The following is a 24,681-nucleotide window of genomic DNA, read 5'->3' on the forward strand; positions in this document are numbered from 1 at the left end:
GATCAAGATATCACCAAGCCTTATCACCTGCTCTATAGAGATATGGTCGTGCACTGAATGCAGCCGCTCTTACTGTTACATGAACATAGCCGCAGCCTTTAGCAGAGGCAGACGCCCATGCATGAGGAGCTCAGATAACCAGCTCTACTCTACACCTTTATGCTGGAATCATAAATCTTTAATCCATTATTGATCTCTTCTGTCATGAATATTGTATCTATCCCATTGTTGTGAACAGAGGTTTACTTTTCACATAGAGAATATTTTCATTCATGGGAAGGAGTAAACAGAACGCCTCCAAGACGTTGAGTGCATGTTGATATCTCACAATCCTGGAGTAAAGCATACTGCAAATAGTGAATTCATTATTTACTGTGCATTTATGGAAGGGATCTTTATGCCATAAGTTATTGAGTTGGAAGTGATCATTTGTTTTTGTTTTTATTAACATAGATGGATTACCATTGCTTCATATCCAGCACCTGGAAACACAAGGGAAACTGACATCACAAGTCTAATATACAATGGGGGTTGTATTCAAAACTCTTCACCTCAAAATTTTGGGAGCGAAAAAGTTTATATCAGATATTCAAAGTGTTTTACATGAGAATTATCCAAAGTTTACACTAGTCACGCCAGTTTTGCACAAGTGGGCGTGGCTATGTAAATGTCATGTTTTACATGATATTTTCAAGGGGTGAGAGTCCAATTTACATCAATAATTTCACACCAGGTCTTTGCTAGTGCAGAAATCACAGAAATATATATATTTTTCTATTATTTTTTAGTTGTTTGGGAAAAGATGTTATTGAATCAATTATTGAAATATAAATAATTATTATTGGAAAATGTTATTAAAAAAAAATATATATATATATATTTATATATTTTTTTTCATTTCACTTGAATTTACATTTAATCCCTAGAAATGTTTTATTTATACAGTTATACAGTTATTGCTTGTGTGGGCACTAGTAATCATGGAATATTACATGAGATGCTTATGCCAGAATTTTCCAGGGTGTAAAATTTGGTGCCAAACCCAGCAATTTCGGCACATAAAAATCCAATAAGGTGGTAATAAAAATATTTTGCCGTGCAAATTTGGAAATTTTTGGAGCAAAAAAAAAAAAAAAACTAAAGTGGCACGAAAATGAACTCTCACATATTTTCATATTTTCAAAGCAGCCCTAGAGACCTTTGAAAATGTGAGAAAAAAAACATGGGATGTTTAATTAGCTGTGCTACCACTATTTTCCAAAATTGTGTTAATTTTTTTTACAATTTAACTGCGATTATGCAAATTATGAACACAGTCTAAGGCTATGCTCACACTTCGAGAATGTCATTCCAGAGAGTGCGGTAAGACTGCACGGGAATGCGCAGTCTCATAGATGGCTATGCATTTCATGCGAAGTCCGCAGGAAGAATGAACAGGTTCATTCTTTGTGCGGACATTGAAAACGGAATTTCAGTGCTAGCTACATGGCATGGAAATTCTGGCCATGTGCACAGGGCAGCAGAATCCCGTTGAAATCCCCTTTGACTCCACGATGCTCCGGCCCCTGTATCGCCGGTCATTATGCACAGAGCGAGTTTGCTCTGTGCAGTAATGACAGCGGTGGGATGCAGCGGAAATCCCGGGGATCCCCAGTGGCGGGACCCCCGTGATCTGTCATCTTATCCCCTATCCTTTGGATAGGGGATAAGATGCTAGGAGCGGAGTACCCCTTAATATTTTCTGTGTTTAAGAGAACGTTCACACGTTTGTAGAGTTTCCACTGTGAGTTACTCACTCACACGCCATTCACTTGTTTGGGTACATGGACAGTCTGTAATAGTGGCAGGTTTGCAGACCCGTTGAAATGAATGGTAGTGTAACCCGCACAGGTTATTCCGCAGTGGGAAACCGGCTGCTAGTTACAAGCATGTGAACATACCCTGAAGGAGAACTTCAGTAAAAAAAAAAAAAATTATTCACTATGTCCGGGCTGCCAGAAAAAAATAATAAACTTTAACTACCCTTTCACCGCTCCCCTGATGCCGCCAATATCGCAGTACCGTCCTACGGTCCTGGTCTTCTTCTGGCTTTTGGTGCCCGATTAAAATAATTTATAATGTTAATGATCCCGTACAGTGAATGGTGTATACGTAAAGAAACAAACAACCTCAAATTGCTGTTTTTTGGTCATATCATTTATTTCAGAAAATGAAAATGAAAAAAGTGATCAAAAAGTCACAAATACGCACAAGTGAAACCAATAAAAACTACAGATAACAGTGCAAAAAAAAAACAACCCTCATACATCTCCATATATGGAAAAACTATAAAGTTATAGGGCAGAATAGGGCAATTTTACATACTGATTTTGTTAAAAAGTCTGAGTTTTTTATTTTTTTAAACAGTACAATAATAGTAAAGCATGTATCCATGGGTATCATTTTAATCGTATTGACCTACAAAATAAGGAATATACCTACAAAATAAAGAAAATGCTGACTTTTTTATGTAAAGTGTACTGCTTAAAAATTATACCCCCCAAAACCTGCAAAATTGTGGTATTCTTTTTAATTTCCCCACAAAATAATGTTTTATTTTGGGTTCGCTGAACATTTTATGGTAAAATGAGCAATGTCATTACAAAATTCAATTGGTCACGCAAAAAAACACAAGCCTTATATGGGTGGATGGAAATATAAGAGTTATGACTCTCAGAAGATGAGGAGGAAAATATGAAAATGCAAAAATAAAACCTGGCTGTGTCCTGAGGGGTCACACCCCCACTCCCCATTTCTAAGGTGTTACTATACACTGCTCCATATGGCAGCCCCCCCCTCCATCCTTTCCCCTGTTGCCTTCTGCTCTCCTCACCTATGTTTGTTGGACCCATAGACAGCATACACAGACTTACTATGTATCTTCCAAGACCTATTGGTTTAGAGTCCTGATGATGTCACTAAAGGTCCTAGAAGATCCAAAGTAAGTATGTGTGCGGTCTATGGGCTCTGTGCAGCCCGGATAGCTTTGAAGCTATATTCTCACTACTGTATTCAGGGACAGACTGGGAAAAAAACTGCCCTGGAAATAATTGCAAATCAGCCCTACAGCCACTGGCATCAGGGCACAGATGTTTTGCTCTTCTTTTTTCGTGGAGAAATTATATATATATATATATATATATATATATATATATATATATATATATATTGTCTAAATCCTGTATACTGAGACCAATATTACCACTAATACCAGTATACCTAGAAAGAGGATTGCAGCCAGGGACCAGAGAGGGACATCGGAGGCACTGTGGGGGCGCTGGGGGTATGTAAAGTTTTTTTTTCATATATAACATAGAATAGGCATCACCGTCACTGCCTGCAGGCCGGGCTCGTCGGTGTGGGGGGAGGGGGGTCAGTCCACACACTTGTTTCCTCCTCAGCGGTGCCTGTGTTATGCTGCATTAACACTATGATTGCAGCGTTACGGCTGCCGGATCCGGCTGGGAGAGAGGAAAAGCGTGCGCTCCTGTACCCCATCCGGACCGGTGCCAAACTCCATTGACTTTACAGTGACTCCGGTGGGCTCATTTCTGGCCCATATCCAGTTTTGTGACCGGGCCTAAAATTATAGTAAACAGACGTGTGAACATCGCCTTAAAGATGCAGCTATATTGGTCATAAGAACACAATGATATTTAAATGTTGTTGCTATTATTGCATTCCAGGAACCAAATATTTTTAAAGTGGTTATCTAGGAATAGAAAAACAGAGCTTATTTCTTCTTTTACAGCACCACATCTGTCCTCTGGTTGTGTGTGGTATTGCAGCTCAGTTTCATTTAGGGGAATAGAGCTAAGTTGTAATACCAAGTTAAACCTGAGGACAGGTGTGTTGCTGTTTTTAGATGACATTAGCTCAGTTTTTCTATTTCTAGATAACCACATAATTTTTTTTTCATCAACATGGCCATATGAGGGGTTGTTTTTTAACTTGAAGAGTTGTGACTCAATTTTGGGTAACATAAAATATATTGAAAGAGAGAATGGAAAGAGTAAAACAGCAATCCTAATCCTACTTGTTTTTTGTTTTGTTTATTGTTTTTTTTTGTTATAGTTTTTTTTATAATTGTTACTGCATGGTATGAATGACAGGTAAACTTTATTGTCAGGTCAATATGTGTATGACAAAACCAAATTTTTGTAGTGTGTTGTCTTTTTTTTCTACTAGTATTGCAAAATGAATTTTTGAAAAAATAGTTTGTTTTTGCATTACCATATGCTAAAAGCTATAATTTTTACAGCCCCATGAATGGAAAAATTTAACAGGGATTGTTTTTTGAAAGCTGAATTGGTGTAAATATGACTTTTTGATCACTCATGCTATCATTCTTTATGTCGCTCAGAAAGGGGAATAAACATAATAATTTCGTGGTTCAGTTTGTTAGAGACAGAGGGGATTGCCAAAGATACTCAGCTAACTTATACAGTCCCATAGAGATTGAATGGTTCGACACTACATATACTCAACTGTGGCTTCATTCAACTAGAAGCACCTGGGACCTCTGTTCTTTTGGTAACTGAGGATCCAAGTGGTCGAACCCCCAGATACTTATCACCTAGCTTGTGCATGGATGGTAAGTTATCATCAGGGGGAAAATCCCTTTAAATACTTGCTAGATTTAGAGAGGACAAGTGCATAAGTGGCTGACACAAGAAGGAAAAGCTCAGCATGTTTTTTGCAACGCTTTATAGGAATCAAGGTATTCTAGTCTCCCAATAAAATTAGAAATAGAACCCATACCCGATCCCCCTATCTCTGCCATTTTGACAGCTCCTCACCACTGCTTTCTGGTTCTTGTGACGTATTGTCCCCACAGCCAGTCACCTAGATGTGACCTACTTTGGCTAAACGTAGAGTTCCTGTGGTGTCACAGCAAGCAGTGGTGAGTGATGGGGAGCAAGAGAAGTCAAAACAGAAGTGGTAAGGGACTGGGGCAAGGGAGTATGTTTTTATTTTTATTATTCAAATTTTTTTTTCTGGAGCTGGAAATACCTCATCATTATCTGTAATTTAAACTTGTGTTCATTGTATATTAACAAAAATTTAAAAGATAGGGAGTTTAGTCTCATTGTTAGGTATATTAAGTTTTTCCAATATGGACTATGTAGCCTATGAAAATGTACTTGCCAAACAAAAAAACGTTTACATGTCACCAGGACTGAGACCTCCTCCGAGCAGAATGAATTGGGAGAAGCACATGCTTAAGCGCTTTACTCCATTGCTCACTATGATATCCATACTGTGACCCCATCACAAGTTTATGGGGCCATCGAGGGGAGCTGGATGGAGATAACAGCTAGCCGTGGAGCGAACCGTGCTACCGCATGCTACTCCTGATTAATGGGGGTCTCGGCCTATACCCTAGTTCAATCCTATACAATACAAATTGAGGTGTCCATCAAAACGTATATCCTTCTAAAGCAATAAGAAATAAATGGACTATTATGTAATCACACAGTTACATGATTGATACTCTTTTTCTCTTGCATTGAACTGTGTCAGGATAGGTTTTTCACCTCTTGGTGTAAACAAGAAATTTTCGTATTTTGCTGACAGCAAGCAGAAATCTTGAATGGTGATGAATTGAAACAAAGTATATTGGAAAGCGGCAGAACATTTCATTATGTTTTATGTACAGAATGCTATACAACCCCAAGGGGAAAGGAACCCACTCAGGTATGGTTGAAGACAAATCATACAGCTCACACACATAGAAAGTCTAGCTATGTAAAAATATGCAGATAATATACCGTACACAAAACTATCACTTTGCTGCTTAATAGCCCAGACCTTATTTGCATAGAGTAAGTATCAAAGCGCACATTGCAGAGGAATACATAAATCATATTAGAATAAATGTAAAATAAAGAGGATCATGAACAACTTTCAAAGAGGGTTGTTAATAAGAATAACCCCTTGGTAAATTTAGAGGGAATCTGTCAGCTGAATTTACTTGTAAGACCCGCAGAGACCATTGGATAGCTGCTAGGGCATAAAAGCAAACTCTACTTTTCCTGGAGCTGTTGGTGGTTGCCAAACTTATAAAATCACCTTTTAGTTTTCAGCCAAGTGTCAAGGAGGTGGGGCTGAGCTGCTCAAGTACCACAGCCTTGCATGCCCTCCTAGCTTTCCTTTACCTCCCAGCCCCTCCTGACATACAGGGCTAGGCTTATAGTGCTAAGACCTATCTCCAAATCTATGTAGAGCAAATGGGTATAGCCAGCACACCTGCTATGATGGCGATTCCCTGCACAGACATACGGGACGCTGTACAGTCAATCCACACGGCGGAATTTCCAAGAGGAATTCGGTGGGAATATTCTGTTTGGAAATTCCACAGCAGCAAAATCCAATTGAACTGTGCAGCAGATTCTGGTGTCCACAAAAAGAAGAGACATGCCTATTCTTTCTGCGGATTCAACTCGGAAATGAATTGCCATCTATAAGACGACACAATTCCAAGCAGTCCTAGCACCCACTGGAATATTCAGATGTGTAAAAAGCCTGCCTATGTTTTCCAGGTGGACATTCTGCACATTTTCGGTCGTGTGAACATAGCCTTAAAAAACATTGCGGAATGCACACCCACCACCACAAAGGGACCCAATTACAGGTGGTACACATGAGTAAACCTCTGTTAAACCCTTAAACCCATAGGCTATGTTCACACCTTGCAGCAGCAGAGTCCCATTGTATTCAATGGGATTCTGCTGCTCTGTGCACATGGTGGAATTTTCGTACCAAATTCCGATTTCCGTGTCAGCAGAGAGAATGAACCTGTCCATTCTTTCTGTGGACTCTATACAGAATGCATAGCCTTCTATGAGATGTTATGCTGGCACCCGTAGTTTGCTGAATGTCCGCACAGAGATTTTCCGTGTGGACATTCCCAGGTGTAAACATAGCCTTAAAGGGGTACTCCGCCCCTAGCATCTTATCCCCTATCCAAGGGATAGGGGATAAGATGTCAGATCGCCGGGGTCCCGATGCTGGGGACCCCTGGGATCTCCGCTGCAGCACCCCACTATCATTACTGCACAGAGCTCACTCGCTCTGTGCGTAATGACAGGCAATGCAGGGGCTGGAGCATCGTTATGTCACGGCTCCGCCCCATCATGATGTCACGGCCCACCCCCTCAATACAAGTATATGGGAGGGCTGTGGCGGTCATCACGCCCCCTCCCATAGACTTGGATTAAGAGGGTGGGCCGTAATGTCACGAGCTGGTGGAGCCGTGACGTCACGATGCTCCGGCCCCTGTATCGCCGGTCATTCCGCACAGAACGAGTATTCTCTGTGCAGTAATGAAAGCGGGGTGCCGCAGTGGAGATCCCGGGGTCCCCAGCAGCGGGACCCCGGCGATCTGACATCTTATCCCCTATCCTTTGGATAGGGGATAAGATGTCTAGGGGCGGAGTACCCCTTTAAGGTCCCCTTCACATATGTGCATTGTTCAGTGGCATTTCCCTCCGGAGCTATAGATAAAGTACTGTAGGGAAACTGATTGTAGAACTGATCTCATTCATTCGAATGGACAGTTCACATTTATACGATGACTCAAGTTAGACGCTGGATGGTGGAACAAAAAGAAAGACTAGTTGTGCATACAATGCAGTATCAATGGGGTATAAACACCGCACTGACTATCCACTCTTTCCATTGACTATCCACTCTATGCACTACACCATACTTATTCTGAATATTCATGTAACAGTTGCCAACACATATGAATGACTAGAACTATACATGGTGAACAATTGCATATACAGTCTACAAAAGAAAGTATATGGCAAGCAAGTGTGGTCAGATATATCTCATGCAAAATAGCTTGAAAAACATGTTGTCATAGGAAAAATAGAGCTAACAAACCAAATATCTGACTTATTACTAAGAAATTCCAATCTTTATGGATTGGAATTTCATAGGCAAAAGCTTTACATATTCATGTAGAACCTAGAAAAATCCCTGTATCGAAACTGGACGTCTGGAGAATATCAGTATGTAAACGGTGTGCACTTGAATATAGTTACTATAGTTAAATACAGTCAAAAGAAAAGATATAGCCAGCTCACTGTTTGTAGTAATGGTTGTCTGGCACTGGTAGATATTGATCCAGAAGCCAGGATAAGGCCGAGCCGTTACTTCAGTGTATATGGAACCATAAGAAGAAAAATTCCAGCTCCCGAAAAAAAGTTACAGAAAATGTTAAAAGTCCAAAATTTATTCAGTCCATATAAAAACCAAAATTCAAAACACCCTGTGTGGATAAAACCTCCACGCCGACGCATTTCGGACTGGTTGATCCTTAGTCATTCACTATAGTTAAATGCTTACAGATATTTTAATATTCACTCCAGCACATTATTGCCACCGCTCGGCATGCCTCCTCGTTCACCTCCCAGCCTCTCCTGACACACAAGGCTAGGCCTTTAATGCTGTGTCCAAATTTCTCATCTGCACCATGGAAATTAGTAGCAGCTCAGCTGACTGCTTGTTGCATTGTCATGGAGAGAAAACAGTGCAATTAAGTAGTGGGTGATAACCCAGGGATACACACCCCTGACCCTTATTTTATTGGCATAACATTAATTTGGGTATCACTTTTACTCAGCTTAGTTGGTCATGGCTTGAGGACTCTGGGTATTAGTGGTTGCAATAAAGTGTTGTTTGGAGCCATTACTATTTATTCCATAAAGGTCCATTTTGTTCAAGTTACTTGTCGCCTAGTGTAGTGGCCACCAAGCGTTGTACCCTGTGTAAATTAAAGCCACCAAGCTAAATGTGATAGTTCTTAAAATGTAAATATGCTGTTCTCTAGATCCTCCTGTGCTTTTAGGCACAGCCATGGCACCCGCACCACACAGCAAATGGTGTGAACTGTTTCTGCCCTGATCATTCTGTGGTGCAGGCACCATGGCTTTGCCAAAAAGCTGAACACCTGGGGTACTGATAAGCCATCTACTGTTGTAGCCTGGGAACCCCTTTAGTGCAGACAATGAAAAACCACACGGAGACAGTACTGGCCTAGAAAGTGGTACCATTTTGCAACTAGGCTTATAACCACCACCCTATCCCCAAGTAAGGGTGCAGGAGCTGCTTGATTTGAACAAGACCAGTAGAGACAATAACTTGACCTGTATTCATAATCTTTCAGGATTTAACCTTAATCCTCTATGTACCACAATGGATCATAACAGAAAACAACAAAGAGCAAATCCATATATTGAATACATCAACTGGTATAAATTTTGTCTAAGCAGTGGCGACTCCAGCTTTGATATGGGTTTTGGGGTGGGTTCACACTAGGGGCAAGAAGAAAAGTAGTCGAAGTGCAATTCTAAAACTATAGGCACCTGCAAGGATTCAGGTTTGTTTCCCCTTTTCGCCTAAGCTACGAAGGGGCCACAAATGCCCCTGGCTTTAACCTAGGCATTAACCAAGGTATCAGCCAAGGAGCCGTATATTGGTGGCATCTAGGCCAAAGCCAAGATGTCCAGGGGTTGCAGGGAGGTGAGGAACCTGATGGTCACACACACCTCCCCTAAACTGCCAGGAGAGATACAGCACCCTGACAAATTCTGTGTACAAATACAAACACGTAAAAGTGGCACAGTGACAAACAAAAAAAAAAAGGAAATAAATAAGTGGATGAGTGCAGATATACTGCCCGGTCATCCGGCTGGATCTATAAAGATTTCCCTGATCCTAGCCAGAAGGCCGGGATACCAAGGGTGGGTGCCAAAGGTGAAAAGTGTGTGGTGCAGTGCGTTTACTCAGTGAGTTATAACACCCAGTGAGTTTCAGCACCTCATGGTCACCACTCCCCGAGGCACAAAAGTACCTCTACTCTAGACCCTCCCAGCCTCATGGCGAGACCCAGAGGAAATAGGTCACATCAGGGCAGCCGTTGAACGGGTTTTGTGGTACCAGCCCCGGAACGCCCCAGTACACCTGTTCCTCCATGTAGCCATCCATTCCTACCAGTGGACTGACTGATAAGAACAGATACTACACTTGATCTTAGCCAAAAGGCCAAGAAGCGATATAAGAATAATCTTATATACCTATTCCCAACAATACAGCTCCCAGTATGATTTAGCAGTAATGCTGAGAATTTCACTAATCATCACTGCAGAACCTACAAGTGACTCCAGCTCTGATGGCACATAGTGAGGCAGAATACACAATGATATCAGTGACTACAGGTGATGTCTTTTCTATAGTCTTTTTATTTTTTATCTGGTCCAGACGCCCAGCTCTTATTCGCACTGTACTACAGAGTTTGATGCTGACATCATTGGCCCCTCACTTTGTCAGCAGATCCTCATCCACTATATGAAGACAATAGTCATTATTGGGGGACATTGATCAAAGCATTTAGTATTTTTTTTTTATAAAAATTGCCGCAAAAAAGTCGCACTTGCGACTACTCTCTTTTCTTTGACTTTTTCATTGTGCAGTGTCCTAAGCAAAAAATAAAAATCTTTCTTACCAAAGCAAAAAATGATTTTTGACTTGCAGTGGTCAGAGATTTATCAATTGGGAAAGTCGCAAAAAAGTTGCATTACATGAAAAAACCTACTAAATTTACTCCAGCTCAGACATGGAGCAGAAAAATCCACTACCAAAGCAAAAAAAGAAAAATTGCTTACGTGAAAGAAAATTATCAACAGGCTGAAAGCAGTTGATTAATAATTCGAACATAAGCAAAAAAATTGTAAGAAAAAAATAACTAAAAAAAAGGAATTCATAAGAAAACATTGATAAATGTCTCCCTATAACCTTGCCAGGCCCTGTGCCCCCTAAATCTAACCCTTTCCACCTCCAGACTCCTCTGTCCACTCTAGACCCCTCTGTCCTCCTCCACAATCCTCTGCCCCCTCTGCCCCATTCAGACTCCTCTGTGCCCCCATCCGGACTATCTGTGGGTCTGTTGGATGTACAAAGGAATATTAGACATAACCCATAGATAGATGTGCGGCTGTTTCTAGAAAGCAGCCATTTTTTTTTATCCTAGAAAACCCCTTTAAATTAAGCAACTCTGTGAAATACACTATTACAGCAAAATAGGAAATAGGAGAATGGAGTCATCCACAGGCTTTACTACAATTGCTTTCCTGTCACTGCACCAACTGATGCCAAAAAACTGGTAACCAAACAGTTAAAAGTCCTCATACAAAGCCTCAATGATAGAAGTACAATACAAACCCAACAAGAATCAAATCATATCAAAATAGATGGACAGCTCACAACAAAAATTGTACAAGGTTAACTGGGTGCACCTGTACCCTAAGGTGAAATGACAATGGAATGTAAAATAATAGAATTCCCAGTCCTCAAATACCTCAGCCAAAAAGGTTGTACAATGGATGTTTGAAAAGATGCATACATTTTATTATAAATAAATAAAGGGCCCGTGTGATATAACATAAAATAACATAAAAATATACTTTATAATAAATGGACCATCTATAAAAAGGGAAACCTGTAATATACAAGAAAAATGTCCAGTGTATATGGAAGGACACTTCTGAATATATATAAATATAACTGCAATATTGATTGACCGCAATTCACATTCAATAGCAGTTTGTATTCAATAATGCGGTATCTGAATAACTGATGGTACTATGTACCGCTCACCACTCCTTGAATAATCTCCGTCCACCACTCTTCAAAGGCTCCGCTGATGTATGTAAAAATTGCTGGTGTACAGTAAATAATATTGCAACACTGCTTGAACAGTATACAGCCAAGGTGCTCCAGATGGTAAGTGAAAGCGGCGTCTGACGTCACTCAGTCAGCTGTTTCTGCTGCGGCCGGCAGCTGCAGAGCTCCAGTGATTTTGAAGCGCTGGAGACACACGGTGGTATGGAAAGTAGTGCCTGGCAGGGTACACAGATGGAAGCACACATAGTGGTATACGGTGGTTTTTAAAATAGTACCTGGCAGGGCACACAGATGGAGGCAGCTGGAGTAGTACCTCCACACTGTAGTGCCGCCACACTGTTCCAACTACCTCCATCTGTGTACCCTGCCAGATACTACTCCAGCTGCCTCCATCTGTGTACCCTACCTTGTACCCTGCCAGGTACTACTTCAGCTGCCTCCATCTGTGTACCCTGCCAGATACTACTTTGCATACCACCGTGTGTCTCCAGCGCTTCAAAATCACCGGAGCTCTGCAGCTGCCGGCCGCAGCAGAAACAGCTGACTGAGTGACGTCAGACCCTGCTTTCACTTACCATCTACACGGGCCGGTCTGGAGCACCTTGGCTGTATACTGTTCCGGTAGAAGTTGCAATATTATTTACTGTACACCAGCTATTTTTACATACATCAACAGAACCTTTACAGAGTGGTGGATGGCGATTATTCAAGGAGCGTTGAGCGGAACATAGTACCATCAGTTATTCAGTTACTGCATTATTGAATATGAACTGATATTTAATGTGAATTGCGGTCAATCACTATTGCAGTTATCTATATATATATATATATATATATATATATATATATATATATATATTCAGAAGTGTCCTTCCATACACACTGGACATTTTTCTTGTATCTTACAGGTTTCCCTTTTTATAGATTGTCCATTTATTATCAAGGATAGTTTTATGTTATTTTATGTTATATCACACGGGCCCTGTGAGAAATGTTATGTGTGAAAGTTATTTATAATAAAATATATTCATCTTTCCAAACATCCATTGTACAACCTTTTTGGCTGAGGTATTTGAGGACTGGGAACTCTATTATTTTACAAGAATAAAATCATGCAAACCAGAGATAACCCTTCCATGATAATTTGCTACCAAACATAAGACATCATAAAATAAGTTATCTGCTGTATAGTCTGAAAGAATCAATGGATCTTAACCAGAATGCTAAGAATACATAGGAATGTAGGTGTCAATAGACATTAGGAGAACTGGAGATATGTGAGATAAAGTAGTGATCGCTGGGGACTGGAAGTTTTTATGGATTGTCAATAATCTCATTGAAAAACTCATACAGTCAGCTTCTTACCAGTCTGAAATGGCTGATAAAAGGGTAAAATAGGTCCCTATACTGACCTTGTTAGCAAAATCAGTGCACTTGTTTAAAATCTAGAAGGGCTTGAATGCAAAAATCAATGTTGGTCAATATGGCCACATTCCCAAAACACTGAACCTACTAGTTTTGTAATATTGGGTCCTTGTTTTCTGAATAGACCCCAGTAGAAACGAAAGGCCTCTAAGTTTACAGTATTTACACCTGTATTTATTTGTATATATAACACTACAACTGTTAGGAATACACGGCTGTCAAAAATAGCAATATAAGCACCAAATGGATAGAACTACAGATACTTGCCTATAGGTGTAATGTCCTTTTAATACCACACATGAGTAATGAAAAGATATTCTACTACAGTGCAATGCACAGCCATCAAAAAAGTAACAAAAGGTGTATACAAAGGATATATTCTTATTGATGCAAATGTAAAAACACCAATCAAAAAAGTAACAAAAAGATGTATACAAAGGATATAAAATGCAAGAAAAAAAAATAATACACACACACAAAATGCTTAACAAGTATTAAAAGTGCTCAAATCTGAGCAACAACCTACAAAACATGAGGGGAAATTAAGTCCACACCCTAGCGGGCACATGTGCAATAAATAGTGAGATAATATTTGTCCGAAAACCCAGACACAAAATGCAAATAATAGATAATACAAGAATAAATTATAACGTGCAGAGGCGCATCACAATAGCAAATAGTATATAAATGTATAGTCAGGCCGAGCTGGATAACACTTAGCATGGGAATACATGGTAAAAGTCAGTACAAAATATGCAAACCACAGTGCAGAATAGCAGAAGAGGGGTAGGATGGAGGCAAATATAAAGTGCCAATATTAGGACATGTGCCCCTACAGAGTCCCATGCGATCCACCACTTCTGGGCAACTTTCTCTTATTTTTGCACATGGTTTCTAGGATATACTGTTTTGCACTCATGTAAACTATTGACTCACATAGGTTAAGCCTTCTTTGTTTCCAAGTTTGTTAATGATGTATGGATTGCCTTTATCTTCATTTAGCAATGATTTATATAAAAAAAGAATGTCCTTTATAGGCTAAAAGTAGCATTAGAGATTTTTGAGGGGTTCATTGGTAAATTAGCTTGAAGAGGATTCTCATGACAGTTTGCGGATATACAGTAGAAATTAATGCCGTCAACTTGTGCTGGGACCTGTATATGCAGCCTTGGCTATATAAGCAAACGCAACGCATGTCCTCTATTTATTTATATGACAGACATTTAACACTTAAAGTGTATCTGTCACAAGATTAAAATGCTTCAGGCTTACTCTTTAACTGTTTAGCTGATTCTGTCCGTGAGCTTAAGTGGTGGTTTTCATTCTTTTATAGCTTCTGATTCCCTAATTCCCTTTTTGAATGCAGTTCACTGAGGAGGAGGATGCATGCCCTTGCTTTTCCTCACATCTCATGTGGGAATTTCCTTCCTTATAACTCGGACAATTGGATGCTATGTGCACTGAGGCTCTGTGACAGGCCCCCGGCTCACACAGCAGATTGATTGACAAGCTAGGAGCCTGCACAAAGTCCTGCTTGTCCCGCCAAGACTTCCTGTATTTTGTCCCAGCCAAGATACACAGGCAAAAGCTGCAAGGACAAGTCAGTGTTCTGGACAGTGGAGGAATCCCTAGTGCCAAGACTTACCGTATACATTCATTTTTTTACCCAAAAATATACACATTCTTTAATCAACATTACAAATGTTACAAATTAACACATAATGGTCTTTCTATTATATTAAAAGTTTTTGCAAATAACATTGCTTTTTACTTTTTAGGGTCTATTCACACGTACAGTATTCTGCACAGATTTGATGCGCAGGATTTCAAACTGTGTTCAGTCATTCAGTTTACATTGAAATCTGCAGCAGAAAATCCTGCACATCAAATCTGCGCAGAATACTGAACGTGTGAATAGACCCTTAAGAGTAAAAAGCAATGTTATTTGCAAAAACTTTTAATATAATAGAAAGACCATTATGTGTTTATTTGTAAAATTTGTAACGTTGATTAAAGAATGTGTATATTTTTGGGTAAAAAAATGAATGTATACGGTAAGTCTTGGCACTAGGAATTTCTCCACTGTCCAGAACATGACTTGTCCTTGCAGCTTTTGCCTGCGTGTCTTGGCTGGGGCAAAATACAGGAAGTCTTGGCGGGACAAGCAGGACTCTGTGCAGGCTCCTAGCTTGTCAATCAATCTGCTGTGTGAGCTGGGGGCCTGTCACAGAGCCTCAGTGCACAAAGCATCCAATTGTCCGAGTTGTAAGGTAGGAAATTCCCACATGAGATGTGAGGAAAAGCAAGGGCATGCATCCTCCTCCTCAGTGAACTGCATGCAGTGTGTGCAACATAAAAAGGGAATTAGGGAATCAGAAGCTATGAAAACCACCACTTAAGCTCACAGACAGAATCAGCTAAACAGTTAAAGAGTAAGCCTGAAGCATTTTAATCTTGTGACAGGTACACTTTAAGTGTTAAATGTCTGTCATATAAATAAATAGAGGACATGCGTTGCATTTGCTTATATAGCCAAGACTGCATATACACACTGCAAAAACTACAAGCCACAAGCACATGTTAACACCTATATCAGTGTTTCCCAAGCAGGGTGCCTCCAGCTGTTGCAAAACTACTACCCCCAGCATGCCCAGACAGCCAAAGGCTGTCCGAGCATGCTGGGGGTTGTAGTTTTGCAACAGCTGGAAGCACTCTGGTTGGGAAACACTGACCTAACTAAATAATTTACAAGCCTCTATTCCTATGTGCAAGACCCATTGTCATAGGCAATTACAGCATATCACAATATAATAATAATAATAATAATAATATAATATAATAATAATAATATAATAATAATATAATAATACAAATGGCCAGTTCATTGACTGCATGCCAACATTCTATATAAGACGACATGCCAAGAAGAGTAATAATCGCATCCTAATTTCCCTTACAGTGTTAAAACAAAAATGCAAAAAAGGACAATGCAAAGAAATAAGTATAAAAAATGGAATTACCTTTACCTGCATGAAGCGTCCCAGTGGCCAGCCTCACCAGGTACTGCACAAACTTCAGTATTTCCCTTTTACAGCGTTTCCTACAGGTGCTCATCTTATGGAGCAGAATAATGTGAGGTCTCAATTGGTAAAAAAATTTAAAAAAAAACTAAGTTTTATTTTTTTTCCTTCCAAAATAGACTTTTTTTTTTTCCAGATTAAGGAGCGCACAGTCTTCTTGAATTGCTGCTTTAACTACAATCTAGCAACATCTGAAGAAGCTTTCCAGGAGTGAATGGAATCGATGTGCTGCTGCTGAGGAGAATTTCTCTCTGGGTAAGCAATGGGCTCGCTCCTCGATGACACTGTGCAAACAGACTGCCTGGCCAGTGATGCTCAAGTGGAGTTAACTGGATATGCTACAGGAGAGATTTACTTACACAATGCTCCCAGTAGAAAAAAAAAAATACAAGCTCATTTCAAGCCGCAGCAACAGCCTCCAGGCGGAGCTTTCAACCTGGACTTCTCACACAAATCCAGGCAGTTCACAGCCCATCTCCATGCATTGTTTAATAATGAATAGGCTCATAAAGAACATTTCATTGTAGTCACCGAGCAGTCTGCAAACAGTGAAAAATGTCTTTAAAAAAATAAAATAATATAAAAAAAGGTATTAATGGGATAATGAAAAGTTCTAGAACTCAACCCCTTAACGACCAAGCCCATTTTCACATTAAGGACCAGAGAGTGACCACTGTCACTTTAAGCATTAATAACTCTGGGATGCTTTTACTTTGATTCCGAGAATGTTTTTTCGTGACATATTCTACTTTATGTTAGTGGTAGATTTTTGTCGATGCTTGCATCATTTCAATTCCAAAATTTTATGAAATAATTGAAAATGTAGTATTTTTCTAACTTTGAAGCTCTCTGATTGTAAGGAAAGTGGGCATACCAAATACATTATATATTGATTCACATATACAATAGGTCTACTTTATATTTGCATCATAAAGTTGACATGTTTTTACTTTTGGAAGACACCAGAGGGCTTCAAAGTTCAGCAGCAATTTTCCAATTTTTCACAAAATTTTCAAAATCAGAGTTTTTCAGGGACCAGTTCAGTTTTGAAGTGGATTTGAAGGGCCTTCATATTAGAAATACCCCACAAATGACCCCATTATAAAAACTGCACCCCTTAAAGTATCCAAAATGACATTCAGTAAGTGTGTAAAAGTGAAGGAGAAAATTAAAAATATTCATTTTTTACACTCGCATGTTCTTGTAGACCCAGTTTTTGAATTTTTACAAGGGGTAATAGGAGAAAAAGCCCCCCCATAATTTGTAACCCAATTTCTCTCGAGTAAGGAAATATTTCATATGTGTATGTTAAGTGCTCTGTGGGTGCACTAGAGGGCTCAGAAGGGAAGGAGCAACAATGGGATTATGAGAGTGAATTTTGCTGTAATGGTTTTTGGGGGGCATGTCCCATTTAGGAAGCCCCTATGGTGCCAGAACAGCAGAAAACACCTCACATGGCATACCGTTTTGGAAACTACACCCTTCAAGGCACATAACGAGGGCACCAGTGAGGCTTAACACCCCACAGGTGTTTGGCGACTTTTCGTTAAAGTTGGATTTGTAAATGAAAAAATACAATTTTCACCAAGATGCTGTTTTTTTCCCCAAATTTACAATTTTTACAAAGGGTAATGTGAGAAAATGCCCCCCAAAATGCGTAACCCCCATCTCTTCTGAGTATGGAAATGCCCCATGTTAGGACATAAAATTCTCTGCAGGCGAACTACAATGCTCAAAAGAGAAGGAGTCACATTAGGCTTTTGGAAAGCAAATTTTGCTGAAATGGTTTTTGGGGGGCATGTTACATTTAGGAAGCCCCTCTGGTGCAAGAACAGCAAAAAAAAAAAAAAAAAAAAACACATGGCATACTATTTTGGAAACTGCACCCCTCAAGGAACATAACAAGGTGTAGAGTGAGCCTTAACACCTCACAGGCGTTTGACGACTTTTTGTTAAATTTGGATGTATAAATGAAAAAAAAAATTTGTTCTAAAATGCAGTTTTTTCCCCCAAATTTGACATTTTTACAAAGGGTAATAGGAGAAAATGCCCCCCAAAAATTTGTAACCCCATTTCTTCTAAGTATGGAAATACCCCATATGTGGACGTCAAGTCCTCTGTTGGTGCACTAGAATGCTCAGAAGAGGAGGACCGCCATTGAGCTTTTAGAGAGAGAATTTGTTTGGAATGGAAGTCAGGGGCCATGTGCGCTTACAAAGCCGCCGTGGTGCCATAACAGTGGACCCCCCACTTGTGACCCCATTTTGGAAACTACACAACTCACAGAATTTAATATGGGGTGCAGTGAGTATTTACACCCCACTGGCATTTGACAGATCTTTGGAAAAGTGGGCTGTGCAAATGAAAAATTACATTTTTCATTTTCACGGACCACTGTTCAAAAAATCTGTCAGACATCTGTGAGGCGTAGATGCTCACTGTACTACTTATTACATTACGTGAGGGGTGTAGTTTCCAAAATGGGGTCACATGTGGGGGGGAAGTCCATTGTTCTGGCACTATGGGGGCTTTGTAAACACACATGGCCTCCAATTCTGGACAAATTTTCTCTCCAAAAGCCCAGTGGCGCTCTTTCTCTTCTGAGCATTGTAGTGCACCCGCAGAGCACTTTACATCCACATATGGGGTATGTTCTTACTCAGAACAAATGGGGTTAAAAATTTGGGGGGGCTTTTTTCCCATTTTCCCTTGTGAAAATAAAAAAAAATGGGTTAACACCAGCATTTTAGTAAAAAACTATTTTTTTTTTCATTTTCCCATCCAACTTTAATGAAAATTCTTCAAACACCTGTGGGGTGTTCAGGCTGACTATACCCCTTATTACATTCTGTGAGGAGTGTAGTTTCCAAAATGGGGTCACATGTGGGTATTTTTATTTTTTTTTGCGTTTATGTCAGAACTGCTGTAAAATCAGCCACCCCAGTTCAAAACACCAATTTAGGCCTCAATTGTACAAAATGCACTCTCACTCCTGAGCCTTGTTGTGCGCCCGCAGAACATTTTACGCCCACATAATGGGCATTTCTGTAATCAGGAGAAATTGCTTTTAAAATTTTGGGGGTCTTTCTTTCCCTTTGCTGCTTGTGAAAATAAAAAGTATGGGGCAACACCAGCATGTTAGTGTAAAATTTCTTATTTTTTTACACTAACAGGCTGGTGTAGCCCCCAAATTTTCATAAGGTGTAAAAGGAGAAAATGCCCCCCAAAATTTGTAGTGCAATACTGCTGAGTACGGAAATACCCCATATGTGGCCCTAAACTGTTTCCTTGAAATATGACAGGGCTCCGAAGTGAGAGAGCGCCATGCGCATTTGAGGACTAAATTAGGGATTGCATAGGGGGGGACATATGGGTATTTTACGCCAGTGATTCCCAAACAGGGTACCTCTAGCTGTTGCAAAACTTCGAGCATGCCTGGACAGTCATTGGCTGTCGGAAAATGCTGGGAGTTGTTGCTTTGCAACAGCTGGAGGCTCCGTTTTGGAAATACTGCCATACGATAAATTTTTCATTTTTATTGGAGGGGGACAGTGTAAGGGGGTGTATATGTAGTGTTTTACCCTTCATTATGTGTTAGTGTAGTATAGTGTTTTTAGGGTACATTCGCACTGGTGGGTTACGGTGAGTTTCCCGCTAGGAGTTTGCGCTGCGGTGGTGGGGGGGGGGGGTGGGGGGGGGGAGCAAACCTCCAGCTGTTTCAAAACTACAACTCCCAGCATGTACTGATCGCCGAAGGGCATGCTGGGAGATGTAGTTATGTAACAGCTGGAGATAAGCAACTACAACTCCCAGCATGCCGAGACAGCTGTTTGGGCATGCTGAGATTTGCAGTTTTGCAACATCTGGAGGGCTACAGTTTAGATACCACTGCACGGTGACCTTCCAGCTGTTGCAAAACTACAAGTCCCAGCATGCCCAAACAGCAAACAGCTGTCTGGGCATGCTGGGAGTTGTAGTTTTGCAACATCTGGAGGGCTGCAGTTTAGAGACCACTGTATAGTGGTCTCAAACTGTAGCCCTCCAGATGTTGTTAGGCAACTCACCGGCTTCCGCAGGATCCAGGGAGCCGCATCACCATCCTCTTCTGCCGCCAATCACCACTGCCAATTGTTGCCCGCTGCCTCCTCTGATGGGTAAGGGGACTTCGGCGCCGGTCCTCGTCAGTTTCCCCGTTCTGCCCGGCCTATTATGGGTGGGCAGAACGGGGAAACCAAAAGTTAACCCCCCCCCCCCCGCTCCCAAGCTGCTATTTGTCGTCGGTTCTAGACGACCAATAGCAGGGATAGGAGGGGTGGCACCCCTGCCACCTCACTCCTATCCCTTCAGGGGGATCGTGGGTGTCTTGAACAACCCTGATCCCCCTTATTTTCTGGGTCACCAGTTCACCGGAAACCTGTATGACCCGGAATAGCCTCAAATCGCTGGTGTGAATTCACCAGCGATTTGCAGCGATCGGCGACATGGGGGGGTCTCAGGACACCCCTGGGCATTTGCACGGGGTGCCTGCTGGTTATCGATATTAGCAGTCACCCCAGTCCGATCACCACCCAGCACGTGGCGGGACCTAAATTCCCACGGGCGTACAGGTATGCCCTTGGTCCTTAAGTATAGGGGAGCAAGGGCGTACCTGTACGCCCTTCGTCCCCAAGAGGTTAATGGGGTACTCCGGTGGCAAAGAATTTTGTTCGCATCATCTGGCTCCAGAAAGTTAAACAGATTTGTAAATTACTTTTATTTTAAAATCTTAATCCTCCCAGTACGTATCAGCTTCTGCATGCTGCAGAGGAAGTTGTGTAGTTCTTTTCTGTCTGACCACAGTGCTCTCTGCTGACACCTCTGTCCGTGTCAGGAACTGTCCAGAGCAGGAGCAAATACCCATAGCAAACCTATCCTACTCTGGACAGTTCCTGACATGGACAGAGGTGTCAGCAGAGAGCACTCTGGTCAGACAGAAAAGAACTATACAACTTCCTCTGTAATATAAGCAGCTGATAAGTACAGGAAGGATTAAGATTTTTTAATAGAAGTAATTTTCAAATCTGTTTAACTTTCTGGCACCAGTTGATTTGAAAAAATATTGTTTGTCACCGGAGTACTCCTTTAAAGATTTCAGCACATATACTAACTGCTTTAGTGGCACTACCCGTAACAAGGACACTACTCCACTGGCAATGATATCTTCTTCAATAGCAAAGGATGACATAACCATTGTAATCGGAATTGTTCACTACTGTCCTTATGTACATTTCTTCTTCTCTCTCTTATGCAGATGTAATGCTTTTGCCCTGTAACCTGAAACTTGTTATTGTTCTTGTTTTTTATTGTTCCCTGTTTTTGTTTGAAAAAAAATGTCAATAAAAAGACTGAACCGGAAAGTTCTACAACTTTGACCCAGAGTTGAATGATATGCATGGGGAGCGAAGACTATCCTGCCTGACCATGTCTCACATTGACGCTGTAGAGCAAACAGCTGAAAACATTGGCAGTGCCCATGCTGATCATTGGCCATCATCATAAGCATCTACAATGGGACAGGTGAGCATCAGAACTGGACCCATGAAGCAATGGAAGAAGGTGGTCTGGTCTGATGAATCTTGTTTTCTTTAAAGTGCAGCGAGGGTTCCAGGGTTTGCTATATCATTCCACTTCATTCTATATCTGGTTTTTTGTTTTCTCCTTCACTTTAGATTAGGTGAGGGAATGGCACTGTGGTTGAGGCCACCCTTTTAAGGAGGTGGGTCCCTAAAAAGGCAGGGACAGTTGGTAAGGGTGGGTTAAGGCTAGAGGGCACTATACCCCTCCTACTACAGTTATACTACTATCTATTTATCATCTATTGATAGGGGACATCTGCAATATCATTGATAGTTTATATACATTTTTTCCCCTCTGTCCCCCTCCAGTATACCTACCTTATCTATTATTTATTATTATTTATTATTATTATTTATTATTGTTCTCGTGCCATACACTCAGCTTTTGGTTGTGGTGTTGTACGCTTTTTTTTAGGTGCTTTTTACATCACCAATTTATGTATTTTGTAATTTGTAATTATGAGCGCCAGCTCAGTTTTACATTTAAGCAAAGTTAAGTTTTAGCCCTTATCTTTTGTGACCAGAGGTCTGTTCTTGTCGATGATTTCTGTTTATATTTACCTCTGAGCATTTATTTAGCGTTTGGACTATGCAATATCTATATTTGTCCCATTCGGTGATAGTAGGTTGTATCGTAACCTGTGCAGAGCTACAGCTCGTTTCCCAGGACAGATATTACTAGAGAGCAGCTGAATAGAAGTTTAGGAAACTAACAGTTATGTTATTGTAAAAGCCAGAACTTGAGTCTGGATGTACATGTATGGCAAATGACAAACTTGTATGTCTTACTGTACACAGAAGAGACACCTATCACATGATACATTATCTGGTCAGCCAAAGGGTAAAACATGTTTAAAACGGTAACAGAAAAGTAACAACATAAATAAATGTGGTGTCCCGGTACTGCATCCTATCCGGTACCTGTGTATATAGGTCCCCATGGCCAGAGTCCCTAGGACATGCGAGTCCTTATTGTCTAGTCCACCCCTAGTCACCTCTCATCTTGGTATTACTTATCTAATAATTCATTAGGATTTGTATATATATAGGATTGTACAAGTGTATATAAATGGTTAATTACCTATGCATAGCGTAACAGGACCTGAGGGTCACATGATCAGGAAAACTCTATGGTTTTATGCTTAAGGACCTTTGGAGGTCCCTGGGACATTTATCTTCCAACACTCCTTGTAACGGTGAGTGACAGTTAATTGGACCAGTATAAACAACCCTGCCCCTGCCTATATAAGGGAGCGGCGGCCATTGCTCATTCTCTTTCCTTGTGGGCTGTTGACAGGGAAGGATCTGCACTACTGTCATCAGTGAATTTAGGCCCGAGACTTGCGTCGACGGCTGATCTCTTCTAAACCGTGAGTGTATCAATCCCTAAGCACTCTGCAAGATCACCGGACCTTATCTATCCCCTATATCCGGACGGATCTTCAAAATTACCCTAAATTCAGAGACTTATAATACAATTCAAGGTCCGCAACAACTGTCAGTCACTGAACTATATAGAGACTGTTTGAATGAGACTGTTATTGTGCATTGGATGTACCGCAAGCATTTAAGTATAGTTATCCAAGTTCAACTACTTTGTGGACCTTCAGTCATTTTATGCATCCACCTATCGTTACTGGGAAGGGCGGCGATAGGCTGGAGAATTACCTCAGCATACTAGCCCTCAGCCTGGCGTCACGAACTATAGGGTTAACCTTAACCCCTCATCTACCGAAACAACACCCCAACTACCATACACCCCCCAAGGGCAACCACATAAAAATGTGTTATTATATAGTTACAGCCTAGATAATACATGGTTAGCTGGATCTGTGATTGCCCCGTACAGAAGTGGCCCTTCTGTCCCACTCCCCTGGCCCCCACACTTCTCAGAACTCTCATTGCCCCTATAGAGTTAATAATTGCATTATGTGTTAATGTATCTTTCAATCCTGTTGTTAAGCCCTGTGTAACCAAGGAAGGTGTAAGTGACCAGGTGACTTGTTAGTGACCTATGGGACCCCTCCAAATTGCTCCCTTGTATAGTAGGGAGGAGCTAGCCTAGTCAGTCTTTGTGCATACTGCTTCAAGGAGGAACACTGGTCTGAACGTGGCGCTGAACACAGGCGACCAAACAAATGGATAAAAGAAATGGTAGTTTATTTTCCCATCATGCAACGCGTTTCACTGCAACAGCAGCTTCATCAGGCATGGTTAGAGACACATGGGCAGTGAATTTATCTGGGGAATGGGAAGGTACATCAGGGGGATGATCCCTGGCAGACCAATCCAAACACCAAGCATCTTACATTTCACAGGTAAATTAATTTAAAACAAATTCATTTTCGCAACAGTACTAAAAAGTATATACAATATGAGCATGTATCATAAATCAAGTGCATTGCGGTTTCAAACGTATAATATCCCAAAAATCAATAAATGTATTTGGAAGGAAAAAATATTTTTATCTTTTTGTATAAAAAGAAAGACGCTGTGGAGATGAAAGAATGATTGCCTGTGTAGACTATATGAAATATATCCAAACACCAGTAGAATTTCGACATATATAAAACAAAATATACTAAAAATATAAATATGATTAATATAAATATAATTAAAAAAAATAATAATAAATAATAAAAATAAAAAATAAAAATAAATAAAAATAAAATAAAAATAATAAAATAAAATAAAATGAAGTAAAAAATGAAATGAAAAGCATGGTCTGAACGGAAGCAGAGAGAACATAGAAGAATTAACGTACATTCTCTATGGTCTCATTCAGACCATGCGGCATTAACGTGGACAAAGCGAAAATCCAAAAAGACTTT

At 40.6% G+C, this 24,681-nt stretch overlaps 1 protein-coding gene and 1 pseudogene across 2 annotated transcripts in view; both read right to left on the bottom strand.

Annotated features, from left to right (window-relative positions):
• KCNIP4 (potassium voltage-gated channel interacting protein 4) overlaps positions 1 to 16,405 on the bottom strand; it is a 686,042-nt gene extending 669,637 nt beyond the window's left edge. Inside the window, exon 1 of one of the 2 annotated variants that reach the window (XM_056555518.1) lies at positions 16,182 to 16,405. In XM_056555518.1, coding sequence (XP_056411493.1) covers positions 16,182 to 16,269 — 88 coding nt within the window. In that variant the 5' untranslated portion in view covers positions 16,270 to 16,405. Of the gene's footprint in view, positions 1 to 16,175 lie in introns of both variants that reach the window. The other variant, XM_056555509.1, reaches the window with a different exon arrangement.
• On the bottom strand, positions 9,971 to 10,104 carry LOC130342563 (U2 spliceosomal RNA; annotated as a pseudogene).
• Positions 16,406 to 24,681: the final 8,276 nt, after the last annotated feature.

The sequence above is a fragment of the Hyla sarda genome, chromosome 1 (genome assembly GCF_029499605.1).
Source record: "Hyla sarda isolate aHylSar1 chromosome 1, aHylSar1.hap1, whole genome shotgun sequence".
Lineage (NCBI taxonomy): Eukaryota > Metazoa > Chordata > Amphibia > Anura > Hylidae > Hyla > Hyla sarda.